The sequence below is a fragment of the Hylobates moloch genome, unplaced genomic scaffold (assembly GCF_009828535.3).
Source record: "Hylobates moloch isolate HMO894 unplaced genomic scaffold, HMol_V3 SCAFFOLD_13, whole genome shotgun sequence".
NCBI classification, from domain to species: Eukaryota; Metazoa; Chordata; class Mammalia; order Primates; family Hylobatidae; genus Hylobates; species Hylobates moloch.
The window spans coordinates 65,814,249-65,832,394 of record NW_026652288.1 but is presented as its reverse complement, the minus strand read 5'-3'; the positions used below and the strand labels follow the sequence as shown (position 1 = coordinate 65,832,394).

At 37.0% G+C, this 18,146-nt stretch overlaps 1 protein-coding gene across 1 annotated transcript in view; it reads right to left on the bottom strand.

The window, feature by feature from the left end:
• Nucleotides 1-5,470: 5,470 nt before the first annotated feature.
• Nucleotides 5,471-18,146, bottom strand: part of SELENOT (selenoprotein T) — a 29,665-nt gene continuing 16,989 nt past the window's right edge. Inside the window, exons 2-6 of the mRNA XM_032173840.2 lie at nucleotides 13,963-14,073; nucleotides 13,293-13,419; nucleotides 11,001-11,088; nucleotides 8,726-8,879; nucleotides 5,471-8,230 (exon numbers count right to left, since the gene is read on the bottom strand). Coding sequence (XP_032029731.1) covers nucleotides 8,755-8,879; nucleotides 11,001-11,088; nucleotides 13,293-13,419; nucleotides 13,963-14,073 — 451 coding nt within the window. The 3' untranslated portion in view covers nucleotides 5,471-8,230; nucleotides 8,726-8,754. The remainder of the gene's footprint in view (nucleotides 8,231-8,725; nucleotides 8,880-11,000; nucleotides 11,089-13,292; nucleotides 13,420-13,962; nucleotides 14,074-18,146) is intronic.

The window sequence follows — 18,146 nt, the reverse complement described above, 5'->3', positions numbered from 1 at the left end:
GAAAGCCTGGAGGATTAACACAAGTTATTTTCATTGTTGGAAGACATTTCTGAAATCTACTGGTCTGGAATGTTAAATCACCTCTTACCATCCAACTCATTAACACAAATGCTTTGAAAGAAAATAAATAAACTACACTAAAACGAGACTTTTTGGTCACATTCAAAGCTGCCTCTCACCACAGCTTCACATTCCCACACAAGTTCAAAGAAAACAGGAAGTGCCCTAGAAACACTGTGAACCCTCTTTCTTTGTGTCCTCTGGGGTAGTCCACTAGCCACTTAAAGCCCCAAAAGTAGTTCTTCAGCTTTTTTCTCTAATCAAAAGAAGAAAAGAGCTAATAAGAGATATTTCCCTTTGTTTTGTTATCCTTGACAATCTTTCCCACTAAAACGTTTGTTACCTTGAATTTAGCCTTTTATTTCATTATTGGAATGAAAAGCTTCCTCTGTTTGTTTTAAGCATAAATATGGAAAAACTACTCACAGAGGCAAGGAAGACTGCTTGAAATGACACTAAGCCTCCTTAACAGCTTTCAGCCTTTCAGAGTGGCTAGGAAACAAGCACTGCCCTCACCTTGTCTGGGGACAGATTAGGATAAGACTCTTCCACCCCAGGCCCCAGCTAGAGGTAGTGGTTAAGAACAGGACCATTACAGTACCCAAAGAGGCCACTCTGCATGAGCCTGGAGAGTAAAACCCCTGTTGAGAACAACTGCCTTAACTATATTCATTCATTCAGTCAACGTTTATGGAACCACAATTTTAGCCTTCCTCAAGACTGTTTTCAGCATGTTTCTCATTACTTTGTACAGTATTTAATTGCCTTTTTAGTACTGTAACTTTGTGTATTATTTTAAAACATTATCTTCATTTCCCATATAATCTTCCCACATGCATCTCTGGATACAAAGTTCCTGAAACACATCTTCTTCTGTTACTGCAATAATTCTTTTTTTTTTTTTTTTTTTGAGACGGAGTCTTGCTCTGTCGCCCAGGCTGGAGTGCAGTGGTGCGATCTCGGCTCACTGCAAGCTCCGCCTCCCGGGTTCATGCCATTCTCCTGCCTCAGCCTCCCAAGTAGCTGGGACTACAGGCGCCCACCACCACGTCTGGCTAATTTTTTGTATTTTTAGTAGGGACAGGGTTTCACCGTGTTATCCAGGACGGTCTTGATCTCCTGACCTCGTGATCTGCCTGCCTCAGCCTCCCAAAGTGCTGGGATTACAGACGTGAGCCACTGTGCCCGGCTTAAGTTACTGCAATAATCCTTAAGCAGAGGGCTGTACTACAGATTATTTAGAAAACTTATACAAATTTGAAGATGACTCTATAATGATCACCTTATTTCTTAAGATGCTGTCCACACATACACACATTCCTCCACGCATTCCTCCAAACCCATGGGGAATAAGATGCCAGGGTTACACGCAGCCTCAGGAGAAACACATTTCCCGAGCATCCATTTTGCTTAAAAATTTAGGGAGTTAAGAACAATAAAACAAAAGTTTTATATTAAACCCAGCAATGAACAATTTGAAATAAAATAATTTTTGGCATGAATTTTAAAATGAGACATCAACAAAATAGTGTTTTGCAATGGGCCACATCAGGCCATGGTCCCAGGCAGGCCAGTGCTTCAGCAAAGTTGAGATCTGGTTGAACACAGCATTTCACCAAATTAAAATGCCAAGAACGTTGAGAGAACATGTGATCCAAACTGCACCTGAGAGGCAGATGTGCTGTTTTGTGTGTGTGTGTTTTTTTTTTGTTGTTTTTTTTTTTTGAGATGGAGTCTTGCTCTGTCACCCAAGCTGGAGTACAGTGGCACAATCTTGGCTCACTGCAACCTCTGCCTCCCAGTTCAAGCGATTCTCCTGCCTCAGCCTCCCAAGTAGCTGGGACTACAAGGCGTGCGCCCCCACGCCTGGTTAATTTTCGTATTTTTAGTAGAGATGGGGTTTCACCATGTTGGCCAGGCTGGTCTCGAACTCCTAACCTCAGGTGATCCACCCACCTCAGCCTCCCAAAGTGCTGGGATTACAGACGTGAGCCACTGAGGCTGGCCAGGTGTGCTGTTTTTAAACTTACCTTACACGTGAGGTAGCCACCTTGCCTGGGACACATAGCTGGTAATCTCTGCATGTTTTCAATTCTCATCATGTAATCAGTGAACAGGATGAGTGGTCTGAAGAACTGCAATTTATAAACCTGCTTTCGGGGAAGGATCTTTCCAAGTGGGGAAATAGATCCAGTCAATCTGAAATCTGAATTTCGTTATATTAGGATGAGAAATTATTATGTAAACTTGCCTTCCTCTGATATATCTTGCACACACATACACCTGCCTTTTTTAGTTTATTTGAAAAATTTTGGCCCATCTTAGCTAAAGCGTAAATGTGAAGTGAAATTGAGATTAAATTTGTAAAATTGCCTTGTTACTGTCTTCTCTCTTCCCACCTAATTTCTGACAAAGTCCTCTGCTGTTATTCTGCTTTCCCCAAGCCCCACCAAGGGTGTAGGGTTTGTTTGTTTGGTTTTGTTTTGTTGCCATAAGCTATATAACCAGGGCAAGACATTTAACCTCTCTTGGCCTTTTTTTTAAATTTGAAAATTCAAGTACTGAAGTAGATCTCAACACCAAATTTCTATACATCTGTATAAAACACAATTTTACTGGAAGAATCACATTTATGAGTCACCTGTTGCTTATATACATTATGTATTTTAATATATTAAAAAATAATTTTATTCCTAGATTTTATGAGCTGTTAAAAGACAAAATTCAGCAGCATTTTCTAATACTATTTTTTTTCTAATACTATTTTTTAAAACGCTTAGGGAAAAATGTCAACGGCACACTTTCTTTCAAACAGATCTGCTCTTAGCAACTCAAGAGGAATAAAGGAGCTGTAATTGTTTTTTTCCTCTTGTAAGAGTTGCTAGTACACAAAACAGACGAGTATGGCCAGTGGCCCAAGGGAGTGTTGGTAGCAACCTCCTGAGGCCTTAATATTTTTGTTTCTTAACCAAGCAATCAAGTGCTGGCTCCATCCATTCTAGACAACTCTCAAACAGGTTAAATAGCTACCTGATCTGAGCAATACTTGATCTGAGCAGCCTATAACCACAAAGCAATAGACTTGTCTTAAACAATTATAACCTTGAATGAGAAGGAGGTTGGGTGGAAGGGGTCAATAAAGGAAAAAGGGATTAACAGATGACAAAATGATCAGGGAGTAGATATCAAGTGAGAAAGTTCCAAGATAGGAAATGTGACACACAAGTTGGACCAGAGTACTTTTCTGGGACTTTAATCCATGCTCTCCTTCTTCCTTTCCCCTCCTCATCATCCCCCCTTCTCACCCTACCCCAACTCTCTTCCCTAATTATAACTTCTCTCACGGAGAAAATGAGGCCAATTTAGAGGAGAGTTCTGATTCTCTCATTTGAACCCCTGAAGCCAATTCTACATTGGACTTTCTCAGTTACATGAACTAATTAATCCTTCTAGGGGGATTGGTGGGGATAAAATAGGGGATTGGGTTTCCCTGGCAATTTAAACAGTTCTATTATAGTTAATTACTCTAATAAAGCTAAATATGTAAATTTTTCTCTACTCAGAATTACAAGAATTTAAATAGATTTTTGCTTAATGTGAAAAGCAAAATCAGTTGTCACTGTAAATTAAGGATAATGTAGGCATGCTATTGCCTGGTTTGCGCTGAGAAAATCTGGCAAGTCAAACCAGTTATTTTATATTATACTCAAAGATTTAATACTTCCTTCTAAAAGAAATTCATGCAAAAGGTTGTAAAGTGATAACAAGAAAGGATGTGTTGCATTGATAAGACTGGGACAATTAAGTCAGTGTTTTCTCAGAAATATAATCTCCCTCTTATATCATTCTTTTCATCTCCTGAGCTCCCATTTTGCTGCATTTGTGTTAAGTCATTCTACACGTGATGCATCTAGGATGAGTCACGAATCTTCTGCATTCTGCTCTGTGGTATGGCGCTACTCAGTGTAGACCGGCGGTCCCCAACCTTTTCTGGCACCAGGGACTGCTTTTGTGGAAGACAAATTTTCCATGAACAGACAGGGGGTTGGCGGGATGGTTTTGGGATGAAACTGTTCCACCTCAGATCATCAGGCATTAGGATTCTCACAAGGAGCGCACAACCCAGATCCCTCACAGGCACAGTTCACAATAGGATTCGGGCTCCTATGAGAATCTAATGCGCTGGTCTGACAGGAGGCGAAGCTCAGGAGGTAATGCTTGCTTGCCTGCCACTCACCTCCTGGTGTGCGGTTGGTTTTCTAATAGGCCACAGACCACTGCCAGTCCATGGCCCAAGGATTGGGGACTCCTGGTATACACCACAGACTAACAGTATTAGAATTATTTTGAAGCTTGTTTGAAATGCAAATTACCTGGCACCATTTCAGATCAACTAAATCAGAACCATTAGGAGTGGGATCCAGAAATTTGTCCCAGTGATTTTTAAGCACATTAAAATTTTAAAACCACTAGTGTTTGTCTGCATGCTTTTTTATTTTGCTCATGCTTAACATAGGCAAAAGAAAACATTGTTAGTCTTTATATAGAATGGATGATTTTACAGCTTTCTACTGTATCTGAAACCAGTTTATATTTTTCTTCAAGATATAGTTTGGAGCTGGGTTTTTTTTTTTTTTTTTTTTGAGGCAGGATCTTGCTCTGTCACCTGCAATGGTGCAATCTTGACTCACTTAAGCCTCAACCTCCTGGGCTCAAGCGATCCTCCTGTCTCAGCATCCCAAGTAGCTGGGCCTACAGGTGCATGCCACCATGGCTGGCTAATTATTTTTTTTTGTAGAGAAGGAATTTCACCATGTTGCCTAGGCTGGTCTTGAACTCCTCGGCTCAAGCAATCCACCCATCTTGGTCTCCCAGCCATGAGCCACTGCACCTGGCCTGTGGATCTATTTGTTTCTATTTGCTTTTCTGAAGCCTAAGGGAAAAGGAGCCAGTTGAATTTTAAAAAAAAAATCTGATATTTGCTCTTTCTTCTGAGATTGTTAAATTGTCTATACCAGTCAATAGAGGAAAAACATTCATTTTGTTTCTCTCCAGATTTAAGGATGTTAGTGTGAATGTTCAGGAAGTCTGCAGGTTGGGGGTAAAGACAGACAGTGATGTAAACTGTTCCACTTTGCTCCACTCCAGCACAGGATACATCACAGAGCTATTGACAGTTCAGCAGCACTGAAGCACAAGTAGACCATAAGGCTTGAGAAGTAGCGTAAGGTCCAAGAGTATGGTAAGACTTGAGTGCCAGACTGATAGTGAGTCGTAAACACTGGTCGGGTTAAGTAGCCATTAAAAAGTAATGACAATAACTTTTACAATGCAAAATTTTGTAAGTATAGTTACCATATAAAGTGCTCTAATGTAGATTTAATTCCACAAAGTAGGAGTTCCTTTCAAATCAGCTTAATAAAAGTTTATTTTCACAATGCTACAGAGGTAAGTCCCCAAACTTTACAATCCTCATTTGTTTCTCTCAAAAAGATCTCTTTTTTAAAAAAAGGCTTTAGAATACCACACCATGTTTAAAATCCTGTAAGCTATTTTTGAAATCTAAATTAAATTCTGACAATGATAAAATGTTTGCCAGCCAATCAAAGTCCCAAACTAATTAACATTCAAAGTAAAAAAGAACCATCATTGGGATCTCATTATATTTTGATAGCTGTAAAGGCTGATTGACTCCTGTCATTAATAGTGTTAGTGTCATAAGCAAATAATATCACTTATATTCTAGAAAAGGAAATAAGCATATTTGTCTTGCACATCTTATACGCTGAGTTATAAAACCATGTTTTACCAACTTTTTTTATTAATGTACCAAATAATTTCTTCCACAATGGCAACTGTGGTAAAAACCCCCATAGCATTAGCCAACCTGCTGGCATGTTCTATGGTCTTCTAATTAATACAGTGCACAGACATTTATAAACTACACAGCCACAGTAATTTACAAGTAACTAATAAATGTTGGGAATATAACAAAACTACATTCTAAATAGTTTACTTTCCCTCTTTTCCTTATATTATTACTTTATATTCATTCTTTCCACTCATTTTTTCACTAGACTCTATTAAATTCAAGATTTAAATATGGCTAAGCATAAGACAAAAGAGATGAGTGTCAACAATATAGCTGAATTTTATCAGTGTCTAAGCCACTTAAAGCTATTCTCCAAAAGATAAGTTATTCAACCCAAGGCAAACAGAGAAAGTTGGATTTGAATCTTAGGTTCTTTATATTTTTAACTGTCAGGTCCACAGGAACATCCATTCAGGTTTTGAATGTCTACATGTCATGAAGTTAACTGTGGCACTAGTGGAATGTCGATTACTGAAGATGAACCCCTAGACACATTCAGCGAGACATTCAACTTGCAGAAGGCAGGGAATTTGGAGTGGTACACAATCAGTTAACAAGGTTTCAAGCTCTAGTCAAAGACACGATATTATACCTAAATAACAATTTCTAACGAACGTGAATAACAATCTCTAAGGACTCTTGTCACTATATGAAGAACTTAAGTTTATGACTCCACACTCTTAATTAAAAGGACAGCCATTTAATCAATTTTCTGCAGTGAATTACTAGACTAACTTCCTAGCATCTGGAGATTACAGTATGTTCCACCTTGAAGCTATCACAATCAAGACCATTACCTGACATGCATTCAACAAATATTCGATGACAAACAAAGTATAAGGTTAATTGTTACAGAAAGTTAGGTCTTCTAACACCTAAGTGTTAAGTGGACTCAATGTTGAACGTTTCTGAGTGCCAACATGACACTCAAAGGAAATGCTCATGGAACATTTCAGATTTCAGATTTGGGATGCCCAACTGGTAAGTATAATGCAAATATTCCAAACTTTGAAAAAAATTATGAAATCTGAAATACTTCTTGGACCAAGCATTTTTGGAAAAGGGATACTCAACCTGTACCTTATAACTTTTCCCTAAATCACTTTTGGCTCTACCACTTCTATTCCTATATGGAAGCTGAAGTATGTTATTACTGCTGTTACATGACTGTTTTTCTACATTCTGGTTCTATTTCTGCTAAATTATTCTTACAGTTTTTAACAATTTAAGTTTTTTAAAAAACTGCCTTTTTAGAACTCTGAAACAGTATTTAAAAATTAAATTTAAAAATTTTTAAGTTTTGTTCATCATATACAATAAAATTCTGATATATGATGTTAGACAAATTATTAGTCAGGTAATTTCTGTTCACCTAGTATCAATGCTATAAGAGGTTCAAGTGAACTTTCTTTAGTGAGATGAGTTTCAATGATCCTAAAGATGGTAAATGAACGATTATTTGTGTATCTAAAGTGTGTACTCTTAAGAAATTATCCATAAATCAAAAACAAAAATTTAAGCAACTGTTAAATATAATGTTAACAGGTACATTGAGCAATAAATTGAAACTTTTAAATTTAACTCATATCTGCTTAGTTTTTTATTTAGTTAAGTATAAAGGCCCAGTTAATTAATCAATTCATTAGATTGGTCAAGGCATGACACTTGAACTACACAATAGAATTTAAAAAGCAGTTGGTTTTTTTAGTAGTTCTCTGGTAATCACACGCACACACACACATACACAAAAATTTGTAGAGTACTCTGAATATAGGATTCCCCCCATAATCTTGCATCTGCTATATTTTGTAAACTATAGAAACTGGACATGGCCAAATTAGAGATGTCTGATAAACTCTTATAAAGTATTTGGGAACTTCGACTGGATTCCCAAAGGATCAATTTTAAACCATAAAAAACAAATATTCATATAAAAGCACAACAGATTTAACAGACATCTTTGGGAAAAAAATCAAATTGTAACTCAATTTTCTACTTTTTCAAATACGACTAAGAAAAAAAGTTACAAGTAGTAATGTCTACCTTAAAAAAACACACACACACACATTAACTGGGTGATTTTGTGGGAGGTGGGGAAAGCTATACAGTATTATTGCACTCCATGAATGTGCAGAATTCCAAAATATGCCAGCACTGAAAAACTATCTTGCATTGAGGTTTTCCAAGAGGTACAACGAGCCTGCCAAGAAAGCATCTGGTCTGTACTAACAGCTTGCTGTCTTCAGTACAGGCCTTCATAATGTCAGCCACGCTGCTCTTGCAATGATCCCTTAATGCCTGAAAGATATACAGAAAAAAGAATATTTTATTTCAAAAATCACTCATAAAAACTCTTTAGAAAGTCAATTCAATGATCACAAAGAAAAAGTTAACTAATACCTCTCTGTGTTCACACATTTGCCTATAAATTTTTTATCTTGAGTATGTTCAAAGAATTTGCATACTCTCAGGAACTAATTACTTGAAGGTAAGGACAGGAAGTATACACACCTCTAGCGTAATATATCCACTCTGGCCATTAGGAATTTAGAGCAAAGAAAATAAGGTTACAGACCCAATCATTAAGCCTTGAAGATAAAATTACTAACAACCTGACTTTATTTTGGCAAGGCCGAACTCTCTTCATACACTTCAACATTTTAATGAGGAATACATCCCTCTGTTTAATCTTAAATTGGAAACTCAAGTGATAATATATGTAATATTTACTAACTTGCTGAGTCATAAGAATCAACAGAAACCTATACATTAGCTATATTTTAAACAACTTACAAAAGAGTTTTCAGTGCTGATAGGTGGTGCTATGATCGATGGTGTGGGATTGAATCCATATGCACATTGAGCTTCATTTCATTGTCAAGAATTTGAACAAGTTGTTGCATGGATGGAAGGTGACCAGATTCCAGTTTAGACCACACAGGTACATCTATAAAAATAAATGGCACCGCCCCCCAAAAAATTAAAGATGATTTTATAATATGCATTCATCCCACTAATATTTATCATCTATGTACACAACTGGGATACAAAAGTAAGCAAAAAAGTACACTGCTTGCTCTTAGGGACTTTACATTCCAGTAGGGGAAATGTCAAAAGAACTACACAAATGGCTACAAAATTACAATTGTGTACTTAGAACTAAAACTAAAAGGCACTACTGTACTAAGAGGGACATATACACAAAGCTCTCCCTGTCTAGTCAGAGAAATAGTATCATTTAAATTGAGATCTAAAAGATAAAGAAAAATTACCACTACAGAGCGGGGATTCATGAGAGTAGAAAACCTTTGAGGGAGAGAACAGAAATGTAAAGACCAGAAAGGAGCTTGGCACGTGAAAAGTAAGAGAAAATCAGCATAGCTGAGAGAAATATAGAAGAGGACTGATATAAGGGAAGATGGGAAGGTGGAAAGGATTAGAGTGGGGTCAATAAACTGTAAAGGGACAGAAAGTAAACATTTTGGGCTAGGGAAGATACATAGTCTCTGCCACAGCTATTCAACTCTTGTAGCCTAAATGCAGCTGTAACAATACATAAACAAATGGACATGGTTGTGTTCTAATAAAGCTTTATTTACAAAACAAGCAGCAGAGGGTATGGTCCATACGACCAAAGCTTGCTAACCAATGAACTAGATCATGCAGAGCCTTTTGGCCAGATTAAATGTTCTGGTCTTTATCTTGAGAACAAAGTCAAGTCATTTAATGAATTGCGAACACTCAAGCAGCAAGATAAAATTTGCATTAAAAAAGTTATTGTTTAGGCTGGGCGAGGTGGCTCACGCCTGTAATCCCAGCACTTTGGGAGGATGAGGCAGGTGGATCACCTGAGGTCAGGAGTTTGAGACTAGCCTGGCCAACACTGTGAAACTCTGTCACTACTACAAATACAAAAAAATTAGTCAGGCAGCATGGTGGCAGGCACCTGTAATCCTACCTACTTGGGAGGCGGAGGCAGGAGAATGGTGTGAACCCGGGAGGCAGAGCTTGCAGTGAATCAAGATCATGCCACTGCACTCCAGCCTGGGCGACACAGCGAGACTCCGTCTCAAAAAAAAAAAAAAAAGTTATTGTTTAGAACAGATATTGGTCAATTTTTCTGTAAGAAGGCAGATGGTAAATATTTTACGCTTTATGGACCAAGAGACAAAAAACAAGAACATTATGTAGGTACTTATATAATATAAAGATAAATTACTACAAACTTTTCATTGATGCAACACAGAACTTTAGTTATAAGCACAGAAGTTGGAATTTCATATAGTTTCCATGTGTCCTAAAACATTAGTTTTTGTTGTTTTTTTTTAACCAGAAAGTGTAAAAAACATTGTTAGCTCATAAGCCGTATTTGCCAACCCCTGGTTTACGGAATGCAGAGGAGGGTACAAGTTAATTGTGTCCTGGACTAGGGTGGTGGCAGTTAAGATGAAGAGAAGGTAGATTTTTGAAATTTAGGAGGTGGAACTGAGAAGACTTGGTAACCCATTAAATAGGGGGTCTAGGGAAGATGGTGATGTTATCATAGGTTTCTGGCATGGGCAACTGAGTAGACAAATGATGGTATCATTAAATAAATGAGAAATGTCAAAGGAGGAGCAAAAGAGTTTACAGACGTTATAGGAAGGAGAAGTAAGCAGGAGTTTATTTTAGAGTAGGTTATGTTTAAGATTCTTGAGCATAGCATTTTAGGAGAGAGACCGAGAGATACACATTCAGGGATCATCATACAGATCTTATTTTAAAGCCATGGGAGTAGATAAAGTTCACAGAGACAATCTGATATAAGAATAGGGCCAACTCCTCAAGGAATTCGAAGGCGTGAAGTTCAAGCAGAGGTAAAGAGATTAAGCTGAGGGAGCGAATTTAAAAAAAAAAAAAAAACAAGTTAAAATTTTCTAAATTCTTCCATCTCCTGAATTTTCAATTTCTTTCAAATAAACTTTTATAAAACACTAAAGAAGTTTATCTTATTATAAAAGATAAAAGCTTGATACTCATTATAAATCATTTAAAATCAATCACAAAATGCAAACTATTCAGAACCTACCATTTAAAGTTATCTCAAATGCACCTGTTGACATACACTGGTTCTCAATCATGTTGCTCAAGAAGAAAACCATCATACATGCATAGACCTAAAAGAAAATATAATTAAGCACAACAGGCAAAGTCATTTTTGGTAAATGCTCTTTTTAATCTACTTTAAAAGTTCCCATAAAAACTATTACTGCTGCCGGGCGCGGTGGCTCATGCTTGTAATCCCAGCACTTTGGGAGGCCGAGGTGGGCGGATCACGAGGTCAGAAGATCGAGACCATGGTGAAACCCCGTCTCTACTAAAAATACAAAAAAAAATTAGCCGGGCGTGGTGGCGGGCGCCTGTAGTCCCAGCTACTCGGAGAGGCTGAGGCAGGAGAATGGCGTGAACCCGGGAGGCGGAGCTTGCAGTGAGCCGAGATTGCGCCACTGCACTCCAGCCTGGGCGACAGAGTGAGACTCCGTCTCAAAAAAAAAAAAAACTATTACTGCTATTCCATATGTTCAGATAACATACACAGAGCAAAAGTAAACCAATATTAATTTGCAGCTCTATACATGCTGAAGCACTTACAGATGATATTCATAATGTACACAGAATTTCTAAGAGATTTCATAATAGCCTTAATATGTTAAACAAAAGAATACAAGCATAAGAGTTCACTTTACCATTTTTATAATATATGAATTCATGAGACTTGTGATGGAAAATTAGTAACTCCATATAATATTCAATACAACCTGTATATGTTTCAAACAAATCTTTTAAGTCAAACTAAGAAAGCAGTAGGTTAGAAAGGACAGGCGTATTAAAGTACATTCATTCACCTTTCATAGGCAAATCTATACTCTCTCTCAAAAGCGGCTAGGTGTTTCTTGTTGGACAGAAAATTTCACTTTAACAAAATCACAGCGGCCGGGCGCGGTGGCTCACGCTTGTAATCCCAGCACGTTGGGAGGCCGAGGCGGGCGGATCACGAGGTCAGGAGATCGAGACCATGGTGAAACCCCGTCTCTACTAAAAATACAAAAATTAGCCGGGCGTGGTGGCGGGCGCCTGTAGTCCCAGCTACTCGGAGAGGCTGAGGCAGGAGAATGGCGTGAACCCAGGAGGCGGAGCTTGCAGTGAGCCGAGATTGAGCCACTGCACTCCAGCCTGGGTAAAAAAGCGAGACTCCGTCTCAAAAAAAAAAAAAAAAAAAAAAAATCACAGGACTAAAAGTAGGATGCAGTGAGAATGCCAATTCACAGCAAGCTGTTTCACAAAAATAAATCACTTGTTCACAGCAGATGAGAAAGAGCTTTCCCTACTGCCCCACAGGAGCTAGGTGGGGTTTGTTTTTATAGGAATTACTCTACCATTTGGGAATGTTAAGTCTATTTTCATGGGAACAATACACAAGGAAATGTCATAAAACCTACAAGGTAGAGATGTATTTCAATTAGAGATACCACTTGAAGATATTTATATTAAGAAGTCCTGCCTGTTACTGGAAAGAAATGGTTCCCAAAGAAAAAGAAGTACAGCTATGCAGGAGTCTGCTAAAGGTATTCAGCCTAGAATTAAAGGACAACATTAGATAGAAGACTCCAAAAAGGAAGACTTCATAAAAGGAAGCCTAGAAAAATCTAATCCATGAGAAAAATAAAAATTAGACTCATTTTAGACAGGACAGTAAGCCCTCCAGAAACAATGATTTTAAGTAAAATAAATTAAAGAGTAATCTAGAAAGAATGTATGTAGCAACCAGACCCTACAAAGGAAAAGAGAAACAGCACAAAGTTCTTAAGTATATTTATATTGTTTCTTTCAAGCAATTAGTCAAACAGATCCACAAAAAGAAGAGGCAAAGGACAAATAATTTCAAAAGAGAAAGAGGAGTTTTGATAAAGAACAAGTTAATGGGAATCCCCTTTTTAATGTGAATCAACCCACTAATATGACATTAATTGGTTGAAAAGGCCTGCATTATGTACATATTATGTTTTGCTGGATATGATTTGACCTAAGTAATATAATCAAAATCAGATAACAAATTATTTTGTGCCCAGGTTATACTAAACTAACACCTCCCTATCCCCCCAAAATAAAAAGGTTAAGACCTAATCATTCTTAATATATCAATATGGAAATGAAGGTGAAGGGAGGTTAAGTGACTTCCCCAGAAAGAAAACTGGTATAAATTAAAATAATACATGCTAACAGGTGAATCAATAACAAGTATTCAAAATAAGAAAATCTATTAGAATATTTCACTGACAATGTAAAAACCTACAGTTACCAAAGCTATTAAGTTACGTACCTTATTTTCTTGGCCCCACTGCCAGATGCTAGGAGCTTGCATGCCAAAGAAAGCAAAAGGATCCTTGCCAACAATTATTAAGCCTATTAATACTAGTTTGAAGACTGACAGGAAAGATGCTATATGTCTATCAAAAGAAAAGAAAATAATCAGAAGCCACAATTTCCAATCTATTTTAAAATTTAGTAATTCAAGTGTATGTAAAGATTCTCTAGACACCAAATCTAAAAGTTACTTATAGAAAAAGCAATTAAAGTTCATTATGCAGTTTTAAAACAAAAATGTTTAATATATTTAAAATCAACTGAAAAATTAACCTACAAATTTATATAGAATTGGTCTTTAAAAATACTATTATTTTATGAAATACAGAATTTAATACCACTTTCTATAAAAATTTAGGATTGTTATTCTATTTTCACAATTAAAAATACATATGAAAACACATCTTTAGAAGGGTTGCCATCTCTGAAATGACCCTATTCCTTCTTACAGAAAAAGCCTTCTATATTGGGTCAAATAAACTTGTTACATATAAAACAGCATTTTCTGTATATTATTATAACCAACTAAGTAATTGCAATAACTAAGGACAGCTAATTAAACGAATTCACAAACATTTATAAAGTCAAATACATTGTTTTCCTTTTAAGTTATTAAAATTTCTTACCTATATATCGGTTGAGGGAGGTAATTCTCTCCTTCAATGCGGATGTCTGGGTACCGCTGGCTAATAACCCGCATGTACTCCTCAAACACCCGCCTATAACCTCAGGAAACACTGCAGAAAAATAAGTGTTTCCATTAAGTCGTTTAGCATATATCTAGATTTATTTTGTAGCTAGATAAAGCCTAAAAATTATCAAGATTACAAATTTTTCTCAAAATCAGTCACAAATTCATAATAATTGAACCAGGATGACAAATACATTGAGTTTTTTTAAATACATTTCACATATTTCAGTTACCACCCCCTCAAATCCTTCCATTAAGACATTAAACTTTATATATGCCAGTAATGCGGCCTGATTTTTTTTAAGTTTTAAAAAAAAAAAAGTGTCTGTTCATGTCCTTTGCCCACTTTTTGATGGGGTTGTTTGTTTTTTTCTTGTAAATTTGTTTGAGTTCATTGTAGATTCTGGATATTAGCCCTTTGTCAGATGAGTAGGTTGCAAAAATTTTCTCCCATTCTGTAGGTTGCCTGTTCACTCTGATGGTAGTTTCTTTTGCTGTGCAGAAGCTCTTTAGTTTAATTAGATCCCATTTGTCAATTTTGGCTTTTGTTGCCATTGCTTTTGGTGTTTTAGACATGAAGTCCTTGCCCACGCCTATGTCCTGAATGGTATTGCCCAGGTTTTCTTGTAGGATTTTAATGGTTTTAGGTCTAACATTGAAGTCTTTAATCCATCTTGAATTAATTTTTGTATAAGGTGTAAGGAAGGGATCCAGTTTCAGCTTTCTACATATGGCTAGCCAGTTTTCCCAGCACCATTTATTAAATAGGGAATCCTTTCCCCATGTCTTGTTTTTGTCAGGTTTGTCAAAGATCAGATAGTTGTAGATATGCGGCATTATTTCTGAGGGTTCTGTTCTGTTCCATTGATCTATGTCTCTATTGTGGTACCAGTACCATGCTGTTTTGGTTACTGTAGCCTTGTAGTATAGTTGGAAGTCAGGTAGCGTGATGCCTCCAGCTTTGTTCTTTTGGCTTAGGATTGACTTGGCGATGCGGGCTCTTTTTTGGTTCCATATGAACTTTAAAGTAGTTTTTTCCAATTCTGTGAAGAAAGTCATTGGTAGCTTGATGGGGATGGCATTGAATCTATAAATTACCTTGGGCAGTATGGCCATTTTCACGATATTGATTCTTCCAACCCATGAGCATGGAATGTTCTTCCATTTGTTTGTATCCTCTTTTATTTCATTGAGCAGTGGTTTGTAGTTCTCCTTGAAAAGACATTTATGCAGCCAAAAAACACATGAAGAAATGCTCATCATCACTGGCCATCAGAGTAATGCAAATCAAAACCACAGTGAGATACCATCTCACACCAGTTAGAATGGCAATCATTAAAAAATCAGGAAACAACAGGTGCTGGAGAGGATGTGGAGAAATAGGAACACTTTTACACTGTTGGTGGGACTGTAAACTAGTTCAACCATTGTGGAAGTCAGTGTGGCGATTCCTCAGGGATCTAGAACTAGAAATACCATTTGACCCAGCCATCCCATTACTGGGTATATACCCAAAGGACTATAAATCATGCTGCTATAAAGACACATGTGCACGTATGTTTATTGCGGCACTATTCACAATAGCAAAGAGTTGGAACCAACCCAAATGTCCAACAATGATAGACTGGATTAAGAAAATGTGGCACATACACACCATGGAATACTATGCAGCCATAAAAAATGAGTTCATGTCCTTTGTAGGGACATGGATGAAACTGGAAAACATCATTCTCAGTAAACTATCAGAAGGACAAAAAACCAAACACCGCATGTTCTCACTCATAGGTGGGAATTGAACAATGAGAACTCATGGACACAGGAAGGGGAACATCACACTCCGGGGACTGCTGTGGGGTTGGGGGAGGGGGAAGGGACAGCATTAGGAGATATACCTAATGCTAAACGACGAGTTAATGGGTGCAGGAAATCAACATGGCACATGGATATATATGTAACAAACCTGCACATTGTGCACATGTACCCTAAAACCTAAAGTATATAAAAAAAAAAAAAAAGAACATTAAACTTTATAGATTTGGGTTACTGTTGGACAACAGCAAATACCTAACCACATTCAGCATACTTTGAGCTCTCACACAGATTTGGCCTTTTTGGGGGAGTATCAATTACTTGTATAAACAGTGAAATGAAAACAATTCTTATTCATCTGAACTAGAGACTTTCAAATTTGGGACACAAGACTTTAAAAACAAAACAAAACAAAAATCATGGCATGAGAGAATGAAACTCTGGTTCTTATTCCCATTCTGCCCTTAACCAGGCAAACTTGTTTGCCCAAGCACAACAAAAGGAACTTAGATTTAGAACCCTTCTAACTCTAAAATTTGATTCTACTTTGCAAAGGAAAACGAAGATTGGGAACATAATTTTCAATAATATGGACAGAAAATCCTTATAATTACTCTGGAGATTAAAGTCTCTAAGCAACTCACTTTCAGATAGATGTTGTCCCAGCCAAAAAAAAAAAAAAAAAAAAAAAAAAAGGAAATATGCCACCAGAGTGCATATGAGAAAAAAAAGAAGATGGTACATTTATATCAACAGAAGAGCTTACAAATTCAGGTAATATTGTTAAACACTAAAGTTCACTAAATTCTAAGTTAAGGAACAGATAATATCATAAGGTACCACTTGGTGCAGAGGAAGCAGGGTCAGTAATTAAGTTACAGTAAAATCTGAGGTGCCAGCTTTTGTCAATCAAGGAAAAAAAATGATAACCACTACTACCAAGCCAAAGGAACAGCATGGAGTTTCTAGCTGACAGGGTAAAATGGTAAAAAATATTAGTAGATCTCAATTTAAGAAAACCTGTGTTTTTTTTGCGGGGCGGGGGGGTGTGTGGGGGAACTGTAAGTGAGAAATTCACCAGTCTTTCTTTACAGTGAATATTTCCTTTACATTTAGAATGAATGTCCCTCACAAGTCTAAATATTTTGCAAAGAGATACAAATCTCTATACTTAAGTGAACTTATGAATCTCCAAATACTATCCTTAACATCCACCTAATGTTTTATTATTATCATTGTTGTACTTTTTATTCTTTCTCACTACATGCTGGGCTTTTCTGAGTTCAAATTACTAATTTAATATAATTTCAAATTTACAGAAAAGTTGTAAGAATAAAGATCTTACATAAATATTTCATCTGGATTCATCACATGTTAATAATATTCTGCCACAATTGCTTTATCTGCAAAAAATTTTATTAATCCTTTCTTTATACCAAAAAAAGCAAAGGCAAATATAAAAAAATGTTTAATATTGCTTTTGTTTTACAAAAATAATCTAGATAACCTATAAGCCTAACTACCTTAAAACCAAGAAATGCCACCACATATCAATGCCCAATTTTGCACTGGTGTTTACAATGGAGTTGATTATCTAAAATAATTGTATCTTTCTAACTTTTAATGCAGTAATTTGAGAATTAGAGACTTGGTTAGTCAAAACTTGTATTTTATAGATGGGGGGGGGGGTGGGAATGAAACCCAGAGAGATAACGTGACTTTTCCGAAGTTATGCATCCAATGTATTATTTCGCTCACTCAAATATTTACTGAATGCCTATTTATTACATGGTAAGCACTGTAGTAGGCAATGAGTATTTAGTGGTGAGTAACACAGATACGGTCCTGTCCTCACTGAGTGCCAGGGATGGGACCAGAACACAGTCTTTGTGATTTGGGGTCCTAGGCCCTTTCCACTAGACCCCAAATTTAACAATTAGATGTTTCAAGAGCTATCCTTCATATGTCCAGGAAGTAAGTTCCCTTTGTCCACAATGCCGCCATCAGGTACCTATACAACTGGCCTCCTGGGTTCTTCCATGATGAAGATATAGAGATTCTTCTGAGAGGACCAAGCTTATGAGCCCCAAGAAGTCCCTTAAGGGAAACCCTAAGAGACTCAACCAGAGATGTGCATACGCGCAGGCTGAACTAACAGTCAGATTCCCCCTAGTTACCCACTTTTCTGGCTAATGTGTTTACAAGCATAAATCTACTTGGTTCATCAGGCCCTATAATCTTCAGTTAAGTCTTAGACCTTTGTGTGAAACTCCAAATAGAATTTAGCTAATAATCTCAGATTCCAAAAAA